Source organism: Rhinatrema bivittatum, chromosome 9 (genome assembly GCF_901001135.1).
Source record: "Rhinatrema bivittatum chromosome 9, aRhiBiv1.1, whole genome shotgun sequence".
In the NCBI taxonomy this organism is placed as follows: Eukaryota; Metazoa; Chordata; class Amphibia; order Gymnophiona; family Rhinatrematidae; genus Rhinatrema; species Rhinatrema bivittatum.
In genome coordinates this window covers 112,963,748-112,987,040 of record NC_042623.1, presented here as the reverse complement: position 1 = coordinate 112,987,040, position 23,293 = coordinate 112,963,748, and the positions used below count along the sequence as shown (strand labels likewise).

General features: G+C 44.9%; 1 protein-coding gene across 11 annotated transcripts in view; it reads left to right on the top strand.

Annotated features, from left to right (window-relative positions):
• The window catches only part of SCAF11 (SR-related CTD associated factor 11), a 529,866-nt gene that overhangs the window by 264,695 nt on the left and 241,878 nt on the right, over positions 1-23,293 (top strand). For all 11 annotated transcript variants that reach the window (XM_029616088.1, XM_029616082.1, XM_029616081.1 and 8 more), the window contains one exon: positions 3,274-3,332. In XM_029616088.1, coding sequence (XP_029471948.1) covers positions 3,274-3,332 — 59 coding nt within the window. The remainder of the gene's footprint in view (positions 1-3,273; positions 3,333-23,293) is intronic.

Below are 23,293 nucleotides of genomic sequence, written 5' to 3'. Positions count from 1 at the left end.
TGGCTGGCATGTTTGCAGTTCAGCGACAGGCTGCAGGGGCAAGTGATTCGGATAATATCAGACAATGCAACGACTGTGGTTTACATAAATCAGCAGGGAGGAACCAAGAGCCAACAAGTATCGCAGGAGATGGATCAACTTATGGAATGGGCTAAACTACATTTCCAGATCTCAGCCTCGCACATAGGGGGGGAAAAAACAATGTGAGAGCAGACTTTCTCAACAGGCAAGGTCTGGACCCAGGAGAATGGGCGCTATCAAACAATGTGTTTTCAGCTGGTTCTGCTTCGCTGGGGTCTCCCTTTTCTAGATCTGCTGGCTGCTACTCACAGTGCAAAAGTTCCATGATTTTTCAGTCGCAGGAAAGATCCGAAATCATTGGGGATAGATGCCTTTGCACAGGAGTGGCCAGAAGACAAGTTGCTGTATACCTTTTTTCTATGTCCCCTGTTTGGCAGATTAGTCAGAAGGATCGAGCGCCATAGAGGAATGGTGCTCTTGGTTGCTCCAGATTGGCCCAGGAGACTGGTATGCGGATCTGCGGCGGCTTCTAGCAGAGTTGCCCTTTTGGTTTCCGGCGCACAAGGATCTATTGCAGCAGGGTCCTAATCTTCACAAATATCAGACTCTATTTTGTCTTACGGTATGACCTTTGAAAGGGCTCGCTTGCTGAAACGTGGATACTCTATGGCAGTGATATCCATCTTGCTAAGAGCTAGAACGTTCTCCACTTCCTTGTCCTATGTGTAGGTTTGGCAAGTGTTTGAGGCCTTGTTTGGTCAAGATCCCGCTCATTTTGGAATTTTTGCAGGTTGGCTTGAATAAAGGTTTATATCATAAAAAAATGGAGGTAATCCAATAACTATTAATGCCTTATAACCAATATTGGTTATAAGGCATTAAGTGGAAGTTATAAGGTATTGCACCTCATATGTGAACATGTGAAAGCCTTATTTTTATGGATATATAAAGTATGGTTTAGTATGGATGTGAGTATGGTAATGTGGGGGTAAAGCATGTATGTGTAGTATGAGAATGAATGTGTGAGTAGTAAAAGAGTTGGGTGTATGGTATGTGTTTTAATGTTTCACATAGGTCCATTGTAAATGGTTAATAAAGAAGTTGATTTAAATGGATCTAAATATGGTATAATAGTTATTGAATTACCTCCATTTTTTTATGATATAATTTCCTGAGGTTTGGAGGATATGCACAATGTTTTTTACTTGAATAAAGGTTTGGCACTTAATTCCTTAAAGGTACAATTAGCAGCTCTCGCCTATTACAGAGGTCAGGTGAATGGGGGGATATGATAGAGGTCTTTAAAATCATGAGGTCTAGAACAGGTAAATGTAAATCGGTTATTTACTCTTTCAGACAATAGAAGGACTAGGGGGCACTCCATGAAGTTAGCATGTAGCACATTTAAAATTGAGTGAAAAATAATTTTCTCTGATTAACACACAATTAAACTCTGGAATTTGATGCCAGGGGATGTGGTTAGTGCAGTTAGTGTAACTAGGTTTAAAGGTTTGGATAAGTTCTTGGAGGAGTAGTCCATTACCTGCTATTAATCAAGTTGACTTAGAAAGTAGCCACTGATATTACTAGCATCAGTAGCGTGAAATATACTTAGTTTTTGGGTACTTGCCAGGTACTTTTGTAACCTGGATTGGCCACTGTTGGAAACAGGATGCTGGGCTTGATGGACCCTTGGTCTGACCCAGTATGGCAATTTCTTATGTTCTTATGTTCTTGTCCGCTCATCCTGATGTGGCCTGTTTCCGGAAAGGAGTGAAATATCTTCGTTGTCCTTTACGATTTCCAGTACACCTATGTAGTCTTAATTTGGTATTGGATTTCTTAGCGAGCCTTACGTTTAGACCGATGTTTAACCTGAACTTTCGCTTACTGACCTTGAAAATGGTATTTCTTGTGGCAATTTGTTCTGCGTTTAGGGTTTCCGAACTGCAGGCCTTGTCTTGCCAGGAGCCATTCCTCCAGGCTGACTCTAAGGGCAATACAGCTGTGTACTGTTCTTTCTTTTCTACTGAAGGTGGTCTCTGACTTTCATTTGAATCAGTCCATCTCCCTGCCCTCTCTGGTCAAAGAGAAAGATGTGGAGAAGTATCATCTGTTGCGACCCTTGGATGTCAAGAGACATATTGTTCGGTATCTGGAGGGTTACTAAGCTTTTACGGAAGACGGATCGCCTGTTTGTCCTTTATGGCAATGCTAGGCAGGGAGAGGTGGCCTTACGGGCTAGCATAGCTCACTGGATTAAAGAGGTAGCCACGGCTGTATACATTGATGCTGGGAAGTCATTACCTACTCAGGTCAGGGCTCATTCCACTAGGGCTCAGGCAGTATCATGGGCAGAAGTGAAATCATTGTCTCCTGTCGACATTTGCCAAGCTGTGACGTGGTCCTCGTTCCGTACCCTTTCCAGGTATTATCATCTGGATGTGTAAGCCTGGAAGGACGCAGCCTTTGCATGTACGGTTTTGACTGGACCTCAGGCAGCCTCCTGCCCTTTTTGGGAGTAGCTTGGGTACATCCCCCTTGCTCTGGATTTATCTGACTGGATGCTAGGAAAGGAGAAATTACTACTTACCTGATAATGTCCTTTTCTTTAGGGGCAGTCAGATGAATCCAGCTTCCCTCCCTGGCTGCTGAATGGTTGCATTATTGTCCTCCTCCATGGCTACGTGTTATAAGGATTACTGGTAAGTGTTCGTCCAGTCCCTAGCCTAGTGTTAATACGTTTCTTGTCTGAGCTTAGTGTTGCCTATTGGCTGATTATTGAAAAGGTTATCTGTTTAAGTTTTGCTAGTCTGTCCACAGTTGCTTTTGAAGAGAATACTGGCAGGCTGATTTCACTGCAGGAGTATATATATACTGTGACATCAGTTTACTCTGTCTCCATCTGCTGGTAGAGGTGCATAACCCACTTGCTCTGGATTCATCGGACTGTCCTAAAGAAAAGCAAATTATCAGGTAAGTAGTAATTTCTCATTTGCTTCTATTCATGCTTTGCACAGTTAGCCTAAATAGTGCTAAGTAAATTTTAAAAAATTGTTTGAATTGAGCTCTTGAAAGTTTATGTAGAAAATGTGTTGCATTCCATGTATTTTGTGCATTTTTTAATACTATATAAAATGCTTGTTTTATTTTTATTCATCTAAATTATTTACTTCTAACATTTTAACTGTTAGTTAAAACTCTAAAATTGAAATTCATAGGTAACTTTTTTTTTTTTTTTTTTACTTTCAGGAAATGCATTAAACATCCAAAATGATAGAAAGGAAAATACATCTATGAAAATAAATGAGGTTTGTTAAAATGACTGAACAAATTTAGTTTTGATGTTCTTTATACAACGTTCATATCAAAATTACTGGATTTTAAACTTTTGGTTTAATATTTTTGCTAGAACATTGCATTTGAAAAGATCTATATTTATGTACATTGTTGCAAGAAGATTTATATATCAAATTTGCAATTCATATGTGTATAAGAGCATGCCAGAAGTAATGTTTAATGAGTTAGAAAGCAAGTAAAAAGTAATGAATGCTTGGGATGTTTCTGGAAAAAGGACTAATACAATTTCACAAGCAGAATGAATTAGCCCTGATATGTGGAAGATATCATTCAGCACTGAATGGACCCATCTCTCAAAGTTCAGTAAAGGTCTTACTGAACATGCGCATGAGCCTTTCTATTTGATTTTTGTTCGTTTCTTCGTGGACATGTGATTCTTTGATCATTTTTTTTTTTTTGCATTTTTTTTTTGTTGCAGCTTCAAGTTTTCATTGTATCTCTGGCTCAGAGCCACTCAACAGCACTTTTAAGTGTTTCAAAAAATAAATAAGAGGAAAGATATTCACTCTTAAAACATGTCCAGAGAAAGGCCTATGAAGAAGTCAACCATCAGCAGTTTCAAGACCCGTGTGTGGGTGCCAGGTGTAGATTACAAATGCCCATGATTGCTACAAGTGCTTGGGCTCCGACCATGATGTGGCTGTGATGGCCAGCCCGCCCCCACCCCCCATCATGGATCAAAAGTGTTGGGCCTGGAAAATGTGGGATCTCTGTAGAGCATTCAAGGGTATGTGCCCCCCACAAGTCTAGACATCAGAGCCAGTCTATATCTCGAACCATGCATGGGCTTTTCACATCCCCTTTCCAAGGCTAAGGCTCCCTCCCTTCATCCCACCCCCACTGATGCCAGGTTTTGGATCTGCCTCAGGTCTGGGATTGAGCATAACGCAGAAGTGCTTGAATACTAGAAGAGGTGCAAAGGTAGTCTAAATAGGGTCCATTTCTAAGGCAGATCCTGTGGGAGCAGAAGAAAAAGAAACCATATGGCCCCGCAAATGCGAGACAATCATTGGCACCTAAAACAAGTGGGGCAGTGTCATCTTTCATGGTTCAGAAAGTTCCCATGGCACTAGGCCAGCTTTTTTACTTAAACACGGGCACCTCCAGGCACCATTGGTGGTCTCAACGCAGCCTACATACTCATCAGCGCAGAGGCTTGTGATGCAGGTGCCAATTCTGTCCATGATATCTTTGGTGTTGATGAAAAAGATGCCAGATGAGGTGATTCCTGCGTGGACATCAGAGATCTTGGAGCAGAGCCCAAGTAGGTTGGCACAGAACAGAGCCTAATTTTTCTTTGGATTTGAGTACATTGGCTCTTTCAAGCAAGGTGAAGAGGATCTTGTATGGTTTTCTGAAGAGGTTGTCCAGAGAGCACAGCAGCCAACAAACTAGCCTACTGAATTGGTGAAGAATTCCTTTTACTCCTGAAGATAAGAGAGGAGCATTGGAGCCTCTTCTATCTAGAATGGGAGAGAGAATACTACAGACCGGAGCTCCAGCTAGTTCCATGCCAAGGCGTAGCTCACCTCGAGTTATCAGACATAAGTATTGTGCCTAATAATTGGGCAAGAGTAGTTAAATCACAAACACATTATGATAAATTGCAAGAAGAACTTTAGAGACTGGAAGACTGAGAGTCCAAATGGCAGATGAAATTTAATGTGGAAAAGTGCAAGGTGATGCATAAAAGGAAAAATAACCCATGCTGTAGTTACACAATGTTGGTTTCATATTAGGAGTTACCACCCAGGAAAAGATCTAGGCATCATAGTGGATAGTACATTGAAATTGTTGGCTCAGAATGCTTAGGTGGTCAAAAAGCAAACATGGTTAGGAATTATTAGGAAGGGAATGGTGTATAAAATAGAGAATGTCATAATGACTTTGTATCACTCCATGGTGTGACTTCAACTTGAATGCTGTATGCAATTCTGGCTGCTGCACCCCAAAAATATTTAGTTGCACTGGAGAAGGTGCACAGAAGGGTGACCAAAACGATAAAGGGCATGGAATAACCTCCCTGTGAAGAAAGGCTAAGAGGTTAGGACTGTTCAGCTTGGAGAAGAGATGGCTGAGGGTTGGATATAATAGAGGTGTATAAAATCATGAAAGGACTTGAACAGGTAAATGTGAATCAATTATTTATTTCAGGTACTACAAGGACTAGGTGGCACTCTATGAAGTTAGCAAGTAGCACATTAAAAAAATCAGAGGAAATTCTTTTTCTCTTAGGACAAGCAGGATGGTAGTCCTCACATATGGGTGACATCATCCGATGGAGCCCGGCACGGAAAACCTTTGTCAAAGTTTCTAGAAACTTTGGCATGCTGAGCATGCACAGGATGCCACTATCTGCATGTCCATGCAAGGTCCCCCTTCATTCTCTCTTTTTCTGTGGTGCAGTTGCCTCGTGGTTCTTGGAGCTCTGCTTCTGTTTCGTTTTCTCTTGTTCTAAAATCGGGGTTTTTCCCGTTCCATCATTGGGTCCCCCTTCGCGGTTGGCGCCTCTTCTCGGCGTGGTAGGTAAAAAAAAGACAAAACAAAACATTTTTCCTTCCCTTTCTTGGTCGATTCCTGGTTTCCCGCTTCTCGGTGGCCCCCAGTCATCAACTGTGCGCCTGTTATTTTTCATGGCGTCTGGGTTTTGCTGGTGCCCCCAGTGCCCGCGGACATGTCCAGCACAGATCCGCATGAGATTTGCATCCTCTGCCTGGGGGCCTCGCACGACAGCCGAGGGTGTCAGCTGTATGACCAGATGACTCCCAAGGGCTGTTGTGCGCGCCTGGACAAAATGAAGAAACTTTTCGGTTCCAAAAAGTCCACTCCATCCACACCCGCATCTGAGTCCTCGACACCCAGGGGTCGAGGGGAACCACTCAATTTGCTTCCTCTTGCTACTCCTCCGACTGCGTCTTTAAAAGCCGAGGCAACGGCGATTGGGCTTTCATGATCTCTTCGGTTTCCAGGACATCAGGATCCTCTGCTTCCTCTGTGCTGAGGAAGGTCCGGGCCAAGAACTGTGGGAGATCCCACAAACATAGACTCCGGTCACCATCGGCACGTGATTCCGGTGCAGTACTGGCAGCTGCCGTACAACCACTGAAGCGACCCCGTGGCTGAGAGGCCCCATCCTCCAATATACCCAATGAAGAGTGGGTGACTCGCCAGAATGATGGCTACTGCCTGGAGTCAATACCCTTATTAAATAAACATACACATGCTTACTGTGACTCCAACATCGCTCTAAGCTTTAACAGCAAGAGGAAATGTGGAAAAAAGGATTTGCATTCACAAAGAGGGGAGTAGCTGGCTTGTTACGGCAATTACTACCCCAAATCAAAAAAGCCTGATACTTCACTTTCAATGCATATACAGCATAGTTCTCTGATTCAACGGCAGGGGAGAAGAAAAACTGATACTTCACACATCCAGCAGAGCTCTCTGCTTCAACGGCAGGGGAGAAGAAAAGAGGGTTCGCACTCACAAAGCGGGGAGTAGCTGGCTTGTTACGGCGGTTACTACCCCAAACCAAATGTGCCTGATACTTCACTTTCGATGCACATCCAGCATGGCTCTCTGCTTCAACAGCATGGGAGAAGACTGATACTTCACGCATATCCAGCATAGCTCCCTGCTTCAACGGCAGGGGAGAAGAAAAACAACCGATAAGGGCTGTATAACATAGTCTGGGTAAAACAAATAAGCATGGGTGTAGCTTGCTTATTGTGGCGGCTACTACCCCTAACGAATCAAGCTAGATATTTCACTTGGATGCAGCTCCATCATTGCTCTCTACATTAAAGGTGGGGGTGGAAGGGAAATAGAACCAAGAGCTAAGAGAAACAGATAAGTATGAGAGAAAAAATGTGTGAAGCTTGCTGGGCAGACTGGATGGGCCATTTGGTCTTCTTCTGCCGTCATTTCTATGTTTCTATATGTTTCTATACCCGGGAGTCCCAGGCATTCCCCACCGATATTGGTGCTAGGCACCGTGTTTTCTCGGAGAACCAAGGAAGCACCAGTGAGACGTCATCCCCCTCCCTCAGTCCTGGCTTCATCGAACTTTCAGGAGGAGTTGGACCGCAGGGTGCAGAGTGCAATGCTCCGAGTTCTGCAGAGCATTGAGCTGCCCCCGCCACTGGCCCCCATACCAGTGATGGAGTCTGTGCTGTCTAATTTAGCGCCCCTACTAGAGTGTCTGGACATCCTTCCCAGTGCCCGAGGAACCTTCGGTTCCCCAGCGGCCACCGATGCCCCCTCAGGAGTGATCCCTATTATTGGATCCTCCGAGGAGGAAGACACGGCCAGTGCCGCATTTCCGAGGCCTTGGTTTCCTGAGCCTTTGTCTGTGCCCTCTGGCCTTCTGCGGCCCCCGGTCTCCCCGTTACCTGGTGAACCATTGATTCCCATAATGCCCTTGGTGCGTTCGGAGGCCAGGGCTAGTGTTCTCCAGAGGACTCCCTGCGCCAGCCCCATGATGGTCTTAGTGAGGAGGAAGGCCCTTATGACCCATGGTGAGATGATTACTTGGAGTCTGTCTGAATTCTCAGACAACCCACTTTCTGAGCCTTCCCCTCTGGAGGAAAGGCGTTGGTCACTCCCAGAGGGCTTCTCCTTTGTGGGGTTCGTCAGGGCCATGGCCGAAGCCATTCACTTCCAAATCCTCACAGAGGAGGATGCACGATATAAGATGTTGGAAGTACTCCAGTTTGTCGACGCTCCTAAGGAAATCGTGGTGGTTCCCATCCAAAACATCTTTAAGGATCTTCTCCTTCAGATGTGGGATCACCCAATCTCCATATCTCCAGTCAATAGGAAGGCGGATGCCATCTATTTGGTACGGCAGGCCTTGGGATTCGAGAGGTGGCTTTTTGAGGGAGTCCGCCCTCAAAAAGCCAAGCGCTCCCATACCCATGCCTCTGCCCTTCCAGGGCGAGAACATAGGGAGATCGATGCTATAGTCCAGTGGTTCTCAACCCTGTCCTGGGGACCCCCCCCCAGCCAGTCAGGTTTTCAGGATATCCACAATGAATATGCATGAGAGAAAATTTGCATGTTATGGAGGCAGTGTATGCAAATTTTCTCTCATGCATATTCATTGTGGATATCCTGAAAACCCGACTGGCTGGGGGGGGTCCCCAGAACAGGGTTGAGAACCACTGCTCTAGGCAGAAAGGTCTTTCAGGGTGCTATGTTCATCGCCCATATTGAACCTGTGGAAATGGGTCTAGGACCTCGCAGAGAGCTTGCCACATCAGGAGTTGCTCTCTGCCATTGTCTTGCAGGGTTTAGAGGCTGGCAAACATGAGGTGATATCCACCTATGATGTGTTTGAGACAGCGGCCCGAGTAGCCACTGTGGGCATTGGTGCCCATAGAATGGCCTGGCTCAGGCTTCTGACCTCTGTCCAGAGGTGCAAGAGAAGCTGGCTGACCTCCCTTGCACAGGTGATAACCTTTTTGGGACACAGTCCAAGATGCGGTGGCTCAGTTGAAGGACTACCATGAAACCCTCCAGCATTTCTCCGCTAGCACTTTGGACACTCCTTCCTCTGACAGGAAATCTTCCAGGTCAAGCTCCAGGAAATCCTTTTACAGGCAGAGGAAATATTATCCCCCCGCCTCTCGAGTTCGCATGCTGCGCACTAGCTCCAGGGGCCACTCCTGTCAACAGCGATTACCTAGGCCTCAGCCAGCACCCCAGCTACAGGCTTTTGACTGGCAGCGAAGGAGCATGAATCAGCCAAACGTACCTCCGGCACCAGATCCCCTAGTAGGAGGCAGGCTTATCGGCTTCCCCCACCACTGGAGGGCCATCACTTCAGACTAATGGTCAGGGGTACTGGCTCAATTTGACGGCTTCCAGAGTACTCTCCCTATGTCCATCGTGGAGTTCGTCCACACAACAGGTCATACTTCGGACTGAACTCCCCGCCCTTCTCACAACAGGAGCTGTAGAGTCCGCTCCTCGCCTTCAGCAGGGCCAAGGGTTCTGTTCGAGGTATATTTCCTCATACCAAAGAGAAATGGAGGCTTGCGCCCCATTCTCGACCTCAGGGCATTGAACAAATTTCTCTTAAAAAAGAAAAAAGTTCAGAATGGTTTCTCTGGGCACTCTGATCCCACTCCTCAATAGGGGAGACTGGCTCTGCTCCCTCAATCTCAAGGAAGCTTACACTCACATAGCTATCTTCCCCGGCCACAGAAAATACCTCTACTTCATGGTGGGGAAGGCTCACTACCAGTTCAAGGTACTGCCCTTTGGGTTGGCCTCAGCCCCTCGTGTTTTCACCAAATGCCTAGCGATGGTGGCTGCGTATCTCAGGCGCCGCGTGTTGCACTTCTTCCCATACCTAGACTACTGGTTGATCAAGAGTGACTCCCGCACAGGGGTGCTGAATGCTTTAGCCCTGACCATGCAGACACTGCAATCCTTGGGGTTTGTTATCAGCTACCCAAAGTCTCACTTCTGCCCATCTCTCCAACTGGACTTTATAGGAGCCAGGCTGGACATGGCGCAAGCGAAAGTGTTTCTGCCCCACGATCAGTCTCTTGCCCTCACCTCGTTGGCAGCCTTCATGCACAGCAGACGACATGTGAGTGCCCGCTTTCTGCTCCATTTGTTGTGCGAAGGGCACAATGGACCTTGCGGTCACAGTGGCAACAGACCTCCCAGGACCTCGAGACATGTCTCTTTGTCACGGAACCTCTGAGGGCATCTCTGTCCTGGTGTGAAAAACCCTCCAATTTGGAGCGTGGAATTCCCTTCCAGGCTGCCCCGCTTCAAGTGGTCCTCACCACAGACACCTCCTCAGGACTGGGGAGCCCATGTGGATGGTCTCCACACGCATGGTCTCTGGACCGCTCACGAAGCCCGCTGTCAGATAAACATTTTAGAGCTTTGGGCGATCCGTTATGCCCTCTGGGCATTCCGGGACTGGTTGTCACACAAGGAAGTCCTGATTCAGACAGACAACCAAGTTGCGATGTGATATAATCAACAAACATGGAGGCACGGGATTGTTCCTTCTCTGTCACGAGGCGGTGCAGGTGTGGTCTTGAGCCCTGTCACAGGGGATGTCGCTATGAGCGATATACCTGCCTGAGACTCTGAATGTACTGGCGGACCGGCTGAGCCGCTCCTTTCAGCCGCATGAGTGTTCTCTAAATCCGGAGGTAGCAGCCAGAATTTTTCATTGGTGGGGAAGCCCAGTTGTGGACCCCTTTGCCTCCCTGTACAATTACAAGGTGAGTAGTTTCAGCTCTCTATTGCTGGGGGGCGGACATCTAGCCTTCTCCCTTCACTGGGGGAGGGGGCTTCTGTGCGTGTACCCTTCTCTTTGCTCCTCTTGAAGGACCCTACTAAAGCTTCCACAGGACTGAGGGACCATGATCTTCGTGGCACCTTATTGGCCCCCAGAGATCTGGTTCCCTCTCTTTCGGGATCTGTTGATCAGGGATCCCATTCAGCTGGGTACTGCACCCAATCTGATAACTCAGAACCAGGGCACCCTGCGCCATTTGACCCTCCGGGCGTTTGCCCTAACGGCGTGGATGTTGAGTGCCTAGTTCTTCAGCCCCTAGACCTCTCGGACAGTGTCTCCAAGTTGCTGGTGGCTTCTATAAATCATTCCACCAGGAAGTCTTATAGTTTGAAATGAAGATGATTCTCCACCTTGTGTGTGGGGCATGACTTGGATCCATTCACATGCCCCCTTCTCAAGATGTTGGACTTATGTGGCACCTTTCCAAGTCTGGGCTTCAAATCAGCTCAGTCAGGGTTCATCTTAGCGCCATTAGTGTGTACCATCAAGATGTCGCTGGCACATCCATATCGGAGCAGCCTTTAATGGTTCGCTTTATTGAGGGGTCTGCTTCAATTGAAGCCCCTTCTTCGGCCTTCTATTGCGTCCTGGGACCTCAACATTGTCCTGGCGTGGCTCGTGTCCTCCCTTCGAGCAGTTGCATTCCTGCGACCCAAAGTTCCTCACCTGGAAAGTTATATTCCTTGTGGCAATTGCTTCGGCTCATAGTCGGCGAGCTTTAAGCCTTGGTTACGTACCCGCCATACACGCGGTTTTTCATGATCATGTTATCTTACATACACACCCTAAATTCCTACCTAAGGTCGTGACTGACTTCCACTTCAATCAGTCTATTGTTTTATCCACCTTCTTTCCCAGGCCTCATTCCCATCCAGGAGAACGGGCTCTTCATACTTTAGACAGTAAGAGGGCTTTGTCTTTCTATTTAGAATGCACAGCTGGTCACAGGCAGTCCACTCAGCTCTTTGTGTTCTTCGATACCAATAGATTGGGAGTAGTAGTGGACAAATAGACTCTATCCAACTGGCTGGCGATATGCATCACCTTCTGCTATGCGTAAGAAGGCCTTCAGCTGGCAGGCTGAATCAAAGTTCACTCTGTGTGTGCCATAGCGACATAGGTGGCTCATCTGCGAGTTGTTCCCATTGCCGAAATTTGCCGAGCAGCAATGTGGAGATCCCTTCAGACGTTTGTGGCCCATTGCTGCTTTCACAAAGATGGTAGACTCGACAGTACCTTCGGCCAGTCCGTCCTACGCAATTTCTTCCAGACTTAAACCCAGCTCTCCTGGCCTAGAGCCCCTGGTCAGAACCAGGCTGTCCTCTGCTGACCAATAGTACCACAGTTGTGCCCGTTGGCAATTTGTTTTGGTACCTGTTGACCGCACCTCGCTGACGAGGACAACCTGGAGCTTGGTATTCACCCATATGTGAGGACTACCATCCTGCTTGTCCTTGGAGAAAGCGCAGTTGCTTACCTGTAACAGGTGTTCTCCTAGGACAGCAGGATGTTAGTCCTCGGGAATCCCACCCACCACCCCGCGGAGTTGAGTTGTCCTTCCATTTTGTTGTTTTATTTTTTCACTTGTATTTTTTTCTTTGTTGCGATACTGAAGGGGGGACCTCATGTGGATGCGCGGATAGTGGCATGCTGGGCATGCTCAGTGTGCCAGTCAGTTTCCTGTGCCGGGCTCCGTCAGATTGTCACCCATACTTGAGGACTAACTTCCTGCTGTCCTAGGAGAGCACCTGTTATAGATAAGCAACTGTGCTTTCACCCAACGCTTATTACCAACATCAGTAGCATGGGATCTATTTAATGTTTTGGTACTTGCCAGGTACTTGTAATCTTGTTTGGCCACTGTTGGAAACAGGATGTTGGACTTGATGGACCCTCGATCTGACCCAGTAAGGCGACTTCTGTGTTCCTATGTTCATGCTGAGTGCTTGTATAGCAGCACATCAGCTCTACATGGTTGCAGTACTTGCACAAGTGTGTTAAGAAGCTGAAGCTCCTAACCAAATTGACAGACACATAGCAAGCTGCAGTTCCTAAAGTAATGGAGGACATGGCATATGAAAAACACAGAATCTTCTCAGTCTATGATGTGATCAACACTTCAGCTGCAACCCCATTGATACCCACCGGCTGGCTTGGTTGCGAGCCAGTGGTCTGTGGGAAGATGTAGATAATCAGCTTGGGGATGTCCCTTGTATGTAGAGGAGTAGCCTAGAGGTTAGCACAGTGGGATGAGCCCAGGGAAGGTAGCATTTGAATCCTGCTTTTCCCACAAACACTCTTGGCAAAGTCACTTTATTTTCCATTGCCTGAGGCCCTGATTTACTAAGATTTTTTCCAAAAGCAAAGCAACTTCAAGCAGCATTGTCCTAATTAACAGGGCTGCTCACCCTGTAAAAATTTTGCTGGTAGTAGTACTACCCTTAACATAAGACTTGGTGGTAACCTGCATGGAGCAGCAGTTACTACTATAAGAAACTTGCTGGTAAAATTGGATGGACTATTTGGTCTTTTTCTGCCATCTTTGCTAAGTTACTATGTATGGGAGACAAAGTCAGAGACTTTAGCTCAGATTTTATGGAGCATCAAGATACTATTCAATCAGTTGGTGGGAGGAGGCAACCAGTTTTTGCCCCCCCCCCCTGGCGTGAATGCTTCTCTTGTAGATGAGCGTTCTTCCAGAGATGCCCTCCAGTTCTTATCAGTGTCATAGAACTGCCCCTGTCATGACTCAGTAACAGCTTCTTGCCAGAGAGCAGCAAAGGGAAAGATGTCATTCTAAGGCCCTACAAAAGTCGAAGCCTGGGCCTAGTATTTTTTTTTTTTAATACTAGTCTCAAGCCCAGCTCCCTGACACCTCTAGGGGGGGGAGGAAGGTCCAGTCTTTTGAGTGGAAAAATATTGTCAAGCATTGTTGGTCCCTGCTTCCACTTGTGGTATCTCTCACCTATCCTCAACTTAGTGGTTTTTGAGTTTTCAATTCAGACCCATCTCAGTATTCCTGTCTTCGTTTGGATTTGGAATTGCTTCTACAGCAGAAGGTGATAGAACTGGTTCCTTCCCTGGAGTGAGGCCAGGAGTTCTATTCCCATTCCTAATTCCCAAGAAAATCCAGGATCTATTCAGGATTTACAAAGACTGAACAGACAGACTTGCTTTGGTGAAATTCAGCAGAATATTCTTCACATAATTCCCTTATTCATTCAGCCTGGGGATTGGATATGTTTATTTTATTTGAGTTTTTTTTTTTTCTATGCCCTGGATCTCAAAGATACGTATGCTCATATATCCAATTATCCATATCACTGGTGGTATCTCAGGTTCATAGTGGAAGGGATCATTACTAGGGATGTGAATCGTTTTTATAATGAATTGAAATATCGTACGATATTTCTTAATTTGTTATATATCAGTTAAAACAAGAAACGAACACCTCCCCCCCGAATTTTCGTGAAAATCGTTTTCGAGTTAGCGCGCACTAACAAAAATGTTTATTTTTGTTATTTTTTGTTACTTTTTGTTGTTTTTGTTAGTGCGCGCTAAAATGATTTACTTAAAAAAAAAAAAATGCCGATCCGTGGGAAAACGAGATTTTCCTACGGCCACACGAACCTGAAAGCGCAAACGATCGGGCACCCGATGCACATCCCAAATCATTACTAGTATAATGTCCTTGGTTGTCCTTGTTCAAATGACAGTGGCAGTGTATTTCATCCCAATGATATTGCTGAATATGAAAGGTCTACAGTAGAGCCTTTGATGTCAGTAGGACCAGCTACAGCAACCATTATTCCACTCCACTTTGGTGATCAGAATGAAAGCAGAGAGGAGGCTGGTAACTGTAGGCCGGTTAGCCTCACCTCGGTGGTGGGAAAAGTAATGGAGACGCTGCTAAAAGAGAGAATAGTGAACTATCTACAGTTGGGAGAATTACTGGACCAGAGGCAGCATGGATTTACCAGGGGAAGATCCTGCCAGACAAATCTGATTGACTTTTTCGACTGGGTGACTACGGAGTTGAATCAAAGAAGAGCACTCGACGTCATCTGCTTGGATTTCAGCAAGGTTTTTGATACGGTCCCGCACAGGAGGCTGGTGAATAAAATGAGAAGCTTAGGAGTGAGTGCCGAGGTGGTGGCCTGGATTGCAAACTGGTTGACAGACAGAAGACAATGTGTGATGATAAATGGAACTTGCTCTGAAGAGAGAGCAGTGTTAAGCGGAGTGCCGCAAGGATCGGTGTTGGGACCGGTCCTGTTCAATATCTATGTGAGCGACATAACAGACGGGGATGACTGTTTGCAGATGACACTAAGATCTGCAACAGAGTGGACACGCCGGAAGGAGTGGAGAGAATGAGACGGGATTTAAAGAAGCTGGAAGAGTGGTCAAAGATATGGCAGCTGAGATTCAATGCCAAGAAGTGCAGAGTCATGCATATGGGGTGTGGAAATCCAGAAGAATTGTATTCGATGGGGGGTGAAGGGCTGATGTGCACGGAGCAGGAGAGAGACCTTGGAGTGATAATGTCTAACGATCTGAAGTCGGCGAAACAATGTGACAAGGAGATAGCTAAAGCCAGAAGAATGCTGGGCTGCATAGAGAGAGGAATATCGAGTAAGAAAAGGGAAGTTATGATCCCCTTGTACAGGTCCTTGGTGAGGCCTCACCTGGAGTACTGCGCTCAGTTCTGGAGACTGTATCTCCGAAGAGATATAGACAGGATGGAGGCGGTCCAGAGAAGGGCGACCAAAAAGGTGGATGGTCTTAATCGAATGACTTATGAGGAGAGATTGAAGAATCTAAATATGTACTCCCTGGAGGAAAGGAGGAGCAGAGGTGATATGATACAGACTTTCAGATACTTGAAAGGTTTTAATGATCCAAAGATAACGACAAACCTTTTCCATTGGAAAAAAATCAGCAGAACCAGGGGTCACGATTTAAAACTCCAGGGAGGAAGACTCAGAACCAATGTCAGGAAGTATTTCTTCACGGAGAGGGTGGTGGATGCGTGGATTGACCTTCCGGAGGAAGTGGTGAAGACCAAAACTGTAAAGGACTTCAAAGGGGCGTGGGATAAACTCTGTGGATCCATAAAGTCTAGAAGATGTGAATGAAGAGTGGGTGGCTCACGGGAACGATGGCTACTACCTGGTACTAATACCCTTATTCAATAAACATACACACGGTTAATACGACTCCAACATTGCTCTAAGCTTCAGCGGCAATGAGGAAATGTGGAAAAAAGGATTTGCATTCTCAAAAAAAGCGGGGAGTAGCTTGCTTGTTACGGCGGTTGCTACACCAAACCAAATAAGCTGATACTTCACTTTCAATGCATATCCAGCATAGCTCTCTGCTTCAACGGCAGGGGAGCAAGGGGGAGCAAGACTGATACTTCACTTTCAATGCAAAGCCAGCATAGCTCTCTGCTTCAACGGCAGGGGAGGAAGTTTGACACTTCACGCATATCCAGCATTGCTCTCTGCTTCAACGGCAGGGGAGCAAGACTGATACTTCACTTTCAATGCATAGCCAGCATGGCTCACTGCTTCAATGGCAGGGGGGAATGAAGAAAGGTGGATCTATATTCAGGCAACAATCAACAAGGACTGAATTACATAGTCTGGATAAACAGATAAGCATGGGTGTAGCTTGCTTATTGCGGTGGTTAATACCCCTAACTAATTAAGCTATTTCACTTAGATGCATTTACAGCACTGCTCTCTACATTAATGGCGGGGGTGGAAGGGAAATAGAATAAAAAAGGTTACTAAGAGCCAAGAAAAACATAAGTATGTGAGAGAAAAAAAAAGTGCGAAAGCTTGCTGGGCAGACTGGATGGGTCGTTTGGTCGTCTTCTGCCGTCGTTTCTATGTTTCTATGGTGGTGGTTGAAACCATCAGTCCTGGATGTGGGCCTCTCTGTGGGCTCCTCCTCATCAAGGGACTTTTTCTACAGATGTTTCCACCAAAAAACATCTGTAGATGTTTCTTGGTGGAAACCAGATGTATTCCGTGCATTACAAAAGGGGGAAAGAAGACTAAACATCTAACTGGCATGGTTAAAATGTGAGGTGAAAGAGCTATTATAGTTACAATCATTTTTCAAAAAACGGAAAAGGGATCTAAATGAAGAAAAAAGGAAACCGCATAAGCACCGATAAATTAAATGGAAAGCACTGACAAATAAAGGCAAAAAGAGAATTTGAAAAGAAGCTTTAAAGGCACTGACAAATAAAGGCAAAAAGAGAATTATATCTAGGAGTCTCCTAAAAATAAATATATAACAGAGTGTACAAGAGGAATTTTTGATCAGAAGTGCCACCATGTCAAATCAGAAACCCTTCAAACTTTGCCATAAATGCAGCCATAAAATGGTTTTAGCAGATCTCCACACATTCTCTCTCCAGTATTTGGGATTGTGTCATGACTTAGCAAATTGCAATAAGTGTGTAAGAATGTTTCCTAGGGCAATAAGATACCACATTTGACACTTCTTCCTTAGGTGCACTGGGATTGTCACTTACATAAACGAAGGAGCAGGAAATCTTCAACTTCTGTCCACTTGAGTAGGCACAGGCATAGATTTTCTGCTTTGAAGAGGCATTATCTGCCTCGTACTTTGATGCCTGTGATAAAATAGAAAGTCAATGCATTCAATTTCGCCTCCTAGGGTGCAGGCCACTTCAGCATGGATTTTTCAGTGCTAAACATTGATGCCAGCAACAGTGGCACCATTCTCATTGGCGGTGATGGTGGCTCAGATGGAGCAAAGTTCAAAAGACAGTTCTTTCATAGACCACACTTTTGTCCAGAAAATGCGGAAAGATTTTGTTTGTTCTAAACTAATAATCCTACTCCTGTATTAGAGACTGCTTGTGGCACAGCCCAGGAGAGGAATCAACTGTTTCCAGAGCAGATAAGCCACTGAGTGCTAAAAATTGAAATTATTATATTGTAGAAGCTTTCTGTGTATAAATACTGCTCTGTGCTTTTCATTATCCCCTCTCTACTAGTGCTCTCTTGTGTTTCTTTATATCTGGGCTCTCTGTGTATAAATATAGAAACATAGAAATGACGGCAGAAGAAGACCAAACGGCCCATCCAGTCTGCCCAGCAAGCTACGCACTTTATCCATTTTTTTATTTCCCTTGAACAAGTTAATGTAAATCGGTTATTTACTCTCTCAGTTAATAGAAGGACTGGAGGCACTCCATGAAGTTAGCAAGTAGCTCATTTAAAACAAACAGAAGAAAATTCTTTTTCACTCTGTGCATAGTTAAGCTCTGGAATTCATTACCAGAGGATGTGGTTACAGCAGTTAGTGTAACTGGGTTTAAGAAAGGTTTGGATAAGCTCTTAGAGGAAAAATCCATAAACTGCTATTAATTAATAAGCAATAGTAGCTTGTGATTTATTTAATGTTTGGGTACTTGCAGGTTCTTGTGACTTGGATTGGCCACTGTGGAAACAGGATACTGGGCTTGATGGACCCTTGGTCTGACCCAGTATGGCATATCTTATATTCTTATATATATATTCTTATATTCTCTCTCCCACCTGTTACTATTGGCTTCCAGTACCCTCCAGCCCTAATTCCCCTCCACCCCACCACCAATGTAGTGAGCAGCGCCGTATCTGCATCCAAGTGAACATCCAGCTCAATTAGGGGTAGCAACCACTGTAACAAGCAGGCCACACCCCTGCCCCATACTCTTACCCACCCCTGTTTTTTTTTGTTTGTTTGGTTTTTTTGTTGTTGTTTTTTTTTTTTGGAGATGGCAGCCTGTGCTCTGTGCTTACATTATACCTTTCTCTAGGTCTGGTTATTGTATATTCCTTGCTAATTGTTTGCTTTAAGATTCAGTAAACCTGCATCTCTCGTATTGTATAGCTGACTTTAATAATCTGTTTAATATTGGCACATAAGTGCTGTGGGATCATTTAATAGCTAAAGGACTAGTAAAGTTCCAGGAAGTGTCCTGCTCTAACCAGATTGACCTAGGTTTAAACAGTTTGACTCCCTCCCACCCTACCCCTCTACCCACCCACCCCTAGGTTTGTTTGTCTTATGCAGACTGCCGAACTTAAAATTAGTATCAAGATAAATTAGTACATTGGTATTTCCTTAGGTGTTAACAATCAAATAATTTACCAAAATGAGGACTATCCAATGTAACTATTGTGGAGCCTTTATTCTGAGGGAAAGCATCTGGAAACTTAGAGCTTGCCCCATTTGTGAACTGTCTTCCTTGAAAAAGGAGCTGGCTGAAGTTAAAGCTCAATTAGCTTTAATAAAGAGAATTTTACCCACATTACAGTACTCAGAAAATAATTTCCCAGTGCCACAGAAAAACCAGGAGTCAAGAAAAAAGAGAGATACAGTAGGCTCAGCTAGGATAACACATGTGACCCACAGTCACCCATTCTTGACAGATGGGCAGCCCACAAGTATACCCCCCACTCAAACAGGACATTAAGGAACTCATTAAAAATCAGGATTACAGTGGGCTCTGGTAGAATTAGACCTGTGATGAGGAGACACACACTGTATCAAGTGCAACAAGAACAAAAAGCCTTCTCTATATTAAACACTGAAGAAGTTCTTGAGAAAAAACATTGAAGTGTTACCAGAAAAGAGAAAAAAAACCCAATGCAAGCAGAAATTCAAAATCCATAACCAAAAGAAAAAGCTCATTGAGATGGATGAATCTGTCATCAGTGGCACAACTGCAAAGGGAAAGAGTGAAGTGAATAGCAAATCTCAACTAAAGTCTCAAAAGGAGTCCAGGAAAAGCAGTAACCTTAACGAGAAAACCTGGAAAGCTATGACCACAATTGCTCATAGTTTGGGAAATAAAATCCCAGATCTGTAAGCCCTAATGATGGAGGCGGACTTGGATGTTGTTGCTATCACAGAGACATGGTTCACAGAATCTCATGATTGGGATACGGCAATACCTGGCTATAACTTGTTAAGGAAGGACAGAGTGGATAGTAAAGGGGGGAGGTGTGGCTCTTTATGTCAGAAACAATATCCAAGCATCTGAGCTGCAAGGAAGATGGGGGCAATGAAGAAGCACAATGGGCCGACCTAAAAAAAGATGACGGGGCGTCCATTTATATTGGAGTGGTTTACAGGCCTCCAAACCAAAAGGAAGAGCTGGACAGAGACCTGGTTGAAGACATCCAAAAGATAGGAAAGAAGGGAGAAGTGGTGATCGTTGGAGACTTTAATATGCCAGATGTAGACTGGAAAATCCCATCTGCAGAATCTAAAAATAGTAGAGCGATAGTGAATGCCCTGCAAGTAGCTTTGTTCAAACAAATGGTAATGGAACCCACGAGAGAAGGAGCTATACTCGACTTAGTGCTCACTAATGGAGGTAATGTGTCTGATGTCCAGGTGGGCGCCCACCTCAGCACCAGTGATCATCAAACGGTATGGTTTAATATCACAAAAAGGATACGGAAAAGAAACACAAAGATCCAAGTTTTGCAGTTCAAAATACGGACTTTGATGAAATGGGGAAGTACCTGGAGGAAGAACTAAAAGGCTGGGAGATCGAAAGAGATGTGGATCAGCAGTGGACCAATCTAAAAGGAGCAATTACCAAGGCAACTACTCTATATGTTAGGTTTCATTTTTCTTTGCTTTTCTTTACTTTTCTATCTGGTTCTCAAAGGAGGTGGCTGACAAAATAAAGGCCAAAATAACAGCGTTCAAGAAATATAAAAGATCCCAAAGGGAGGAGCACAAAGAAGAATATTTGATTGAACTGAGGGAGACGAAATTAATCAAGACGGCAAAAAGTCAAGCGGAAGAGAGGATTGCCAAGGAGATAAAGAATGGTGACAAAACATTTTTCAGATACATCAGCAAAAAGAGAAAAGTTCAAAGTGGTATAGTGAAATTGATAGGTGGAAAGGATCAATGTGTGGAGAGTGACGAAGAAATGGCAGAAATATTAAACGAATACTTCAGTTCTGTGTTCACTAAAGAAGACCCTGGAGAAGGACCATCTCTACTTAACAAGAAACTGGAGGGGAGTGGAGTAGATGAAAATCCATTTACAGTAGAAAATGTATGGGAAGAGCTGAAGAATCTGAAGGTGGACAAAGCCATGGGGCCTGATGAGGTTCATCCCAGGATACTGAGGGAGCTCAGAGATGTGCTGGCGGGTCCGCTGTGTGACCTGTACAATAGATCTCTAGAAACGGGAGTGGTGCCGAGTGATTGGAGAAGAGCAGTGGTGGTCCCGCTTCACAAGAGTCGGAACAGAGAAAAGGCTGGCAACTACAGACCGGTTAGCCTCACTTCGGTGGTGGGAAAAGTAATGGATTCACTGTTGAAAGAGAGAACAGTGAACTATCTACAGTCCGGAGAATTGCTGGACCAGAGGAGGCATGGATTCACCAGGGGAAGATCCTGTCAGACAAATCTGACTTTTTTGACTGGGTAACCAAGGAATTGGATCAAGGAAGAGCGCTCAATGTCATCTACTTGGATTTCAGCAAAGCTTTTGATACGTTTCCGCACAGGAGACTGGTGAATAAAATGAGAAGCTTAGGAGTGAGTGCCGAGGTGGTGGCCTGGATTGCAAACTGGTTGACGGACAGAAGACAATGTGTGATGGTAAATGGAACTCTCTCTGAAGAGAGAGTGGTTTTAAGCGGTGTACCGCAAGGATCGGTGTTGGGACCGGTCCTGTTCAATATCTTTGTGAGCGACATTGCGGACGGGATAGAAGGTAAGGTTTGTCTATTTGCAGACGACACTAAGATCTGCAACAAAGTGGACATGCCGGAAGGAGTGGAGAGAATGAGATGGGATTTAAGGAAGCTGGAAGAGTGGTGGAAGATATGGCAGCTGAAATTCAATGCCAAGAAGTGCAAAGTCATGCTTATTTATTTATTTATTTATTTATTTAAAGCTTTTCTATACCAGCATTCGCGATGAGTATCGCATCATGTCTGTTTACAATTAACAAGTGAAGAGGTAACAAGAGGTCATAAATAACAATAAATAACAAATTAAAAAGGTAGTAGTAATAGTAACAATATACAAGTGAAAGTTACGGGTTGCAGTTACAATATTACAAGGTAGTAATATAACTTGGAACAGAGAAAAGAAGCTGGGGTTTTTAACTAGATACATATGATACATATGGGGAGTGGTAATCCGAATGAACTGTATTCGATGGGGGGGGGGGGGGGGGGGGGGGGGGGGGAAGGCTGATGTGCACGGAACAGGAGAGAGACCTTGGGGTGATAGTGTCTAATGATCTGAAGTCGGCGAAACAATATGACAAGGCGCTAGCAAAAGCCAGAAGAATGCTGGGCTGCATAGAGAGAGGAATATCGAGTAAGAAAAGGGAAGTGATTATCCCCTTGTACAGGTCCTTGGTGAGGCCTCACCTGGAGTACTGTGTTCAGTTCTGGAGACCGTATCTACAAGGAGACAGAGACAAGATGGAAGCGGTACAGAGAAGGGCAACCAGAAAGGTGGAGTGTCTTCATCGAATGACTTATGAGGAGAGATTGAAGAATCTAAATATGTACACCCTGGAAGAAAGGAGGAGCAGGGGTGATATGATTCAAACTTTCAGATACTTGAAAGGTTTTAACGATCCAAAGACAACGACAAACCTTTTCCGTCAGAAAAAAATCAGCAGAACCAGGGGTCACGAGCTGAAGCTCCAGGGAGGAAGACTCAGAACCAATGTCAGGAAGTATTTCTTCACGGAGAGGGTGGTGGATGCCTGGAATGCCCTTCCGGAGGAAGTGGTGAAGACCAGAACTGTGAAGGACTTCAAAGGGGCGTGGGATAAACACTGTGGATCCATCAAGTCTAGAGGACATGAATGAAGAGGGGGTGGCTCGCGGGCATGAAGGCTACTACCTGGAGATAATACCCTTATTCAATACACATACACACGGTTAATGCAACTCTAACATTGCTCTAAGCTTCAACGGTAAGAGGAAATGTGGAAAAAAAAAGATTTGCATCACAAAGTGGGGTGTAGCTTGCTTGTTACGGCGGTTACTACCCCGAAACCAAATAAGCCTGATACTTTACTTTCAATGCATAGCCAGCATAGCTCTCTGCTTCAACGGCAGGGGCAATGTAGAAAAGAGGATCTATATATAGACAACAACCAACAAGGACTGAATTACATAGTCGAGTAAACAAAAGCATGGGTGCAGCTCTAACTAAGTAAATCTGCAGCTCTAACACTAAATTTTAAAAAGGGAAACTTTGATAAAATGAGGAAAATAGTTATAAAAAAAAACTGAAAGGTGCAGCTGCAAAGGTTAAAAGTGTTCAACAGGCTTGGACATTGTTTAAAAATACAATCGTAGAGGCGCAGTCCATATGTATTCCACGCATTAAGAAAGGTGGAAGGAAGGCAAAACGATTAGCGTCATGGTTAAAAGGTGAGGTGAAAGAGGCTATTTTAGCCAAAAAAAACATCCTTCAAAAATTGGAAGAAGGATCCATCTGAAGAAAATAGGATAAAACATAAGCATTGTCAAGGTAAGTGTAAAACATTGATAAGAC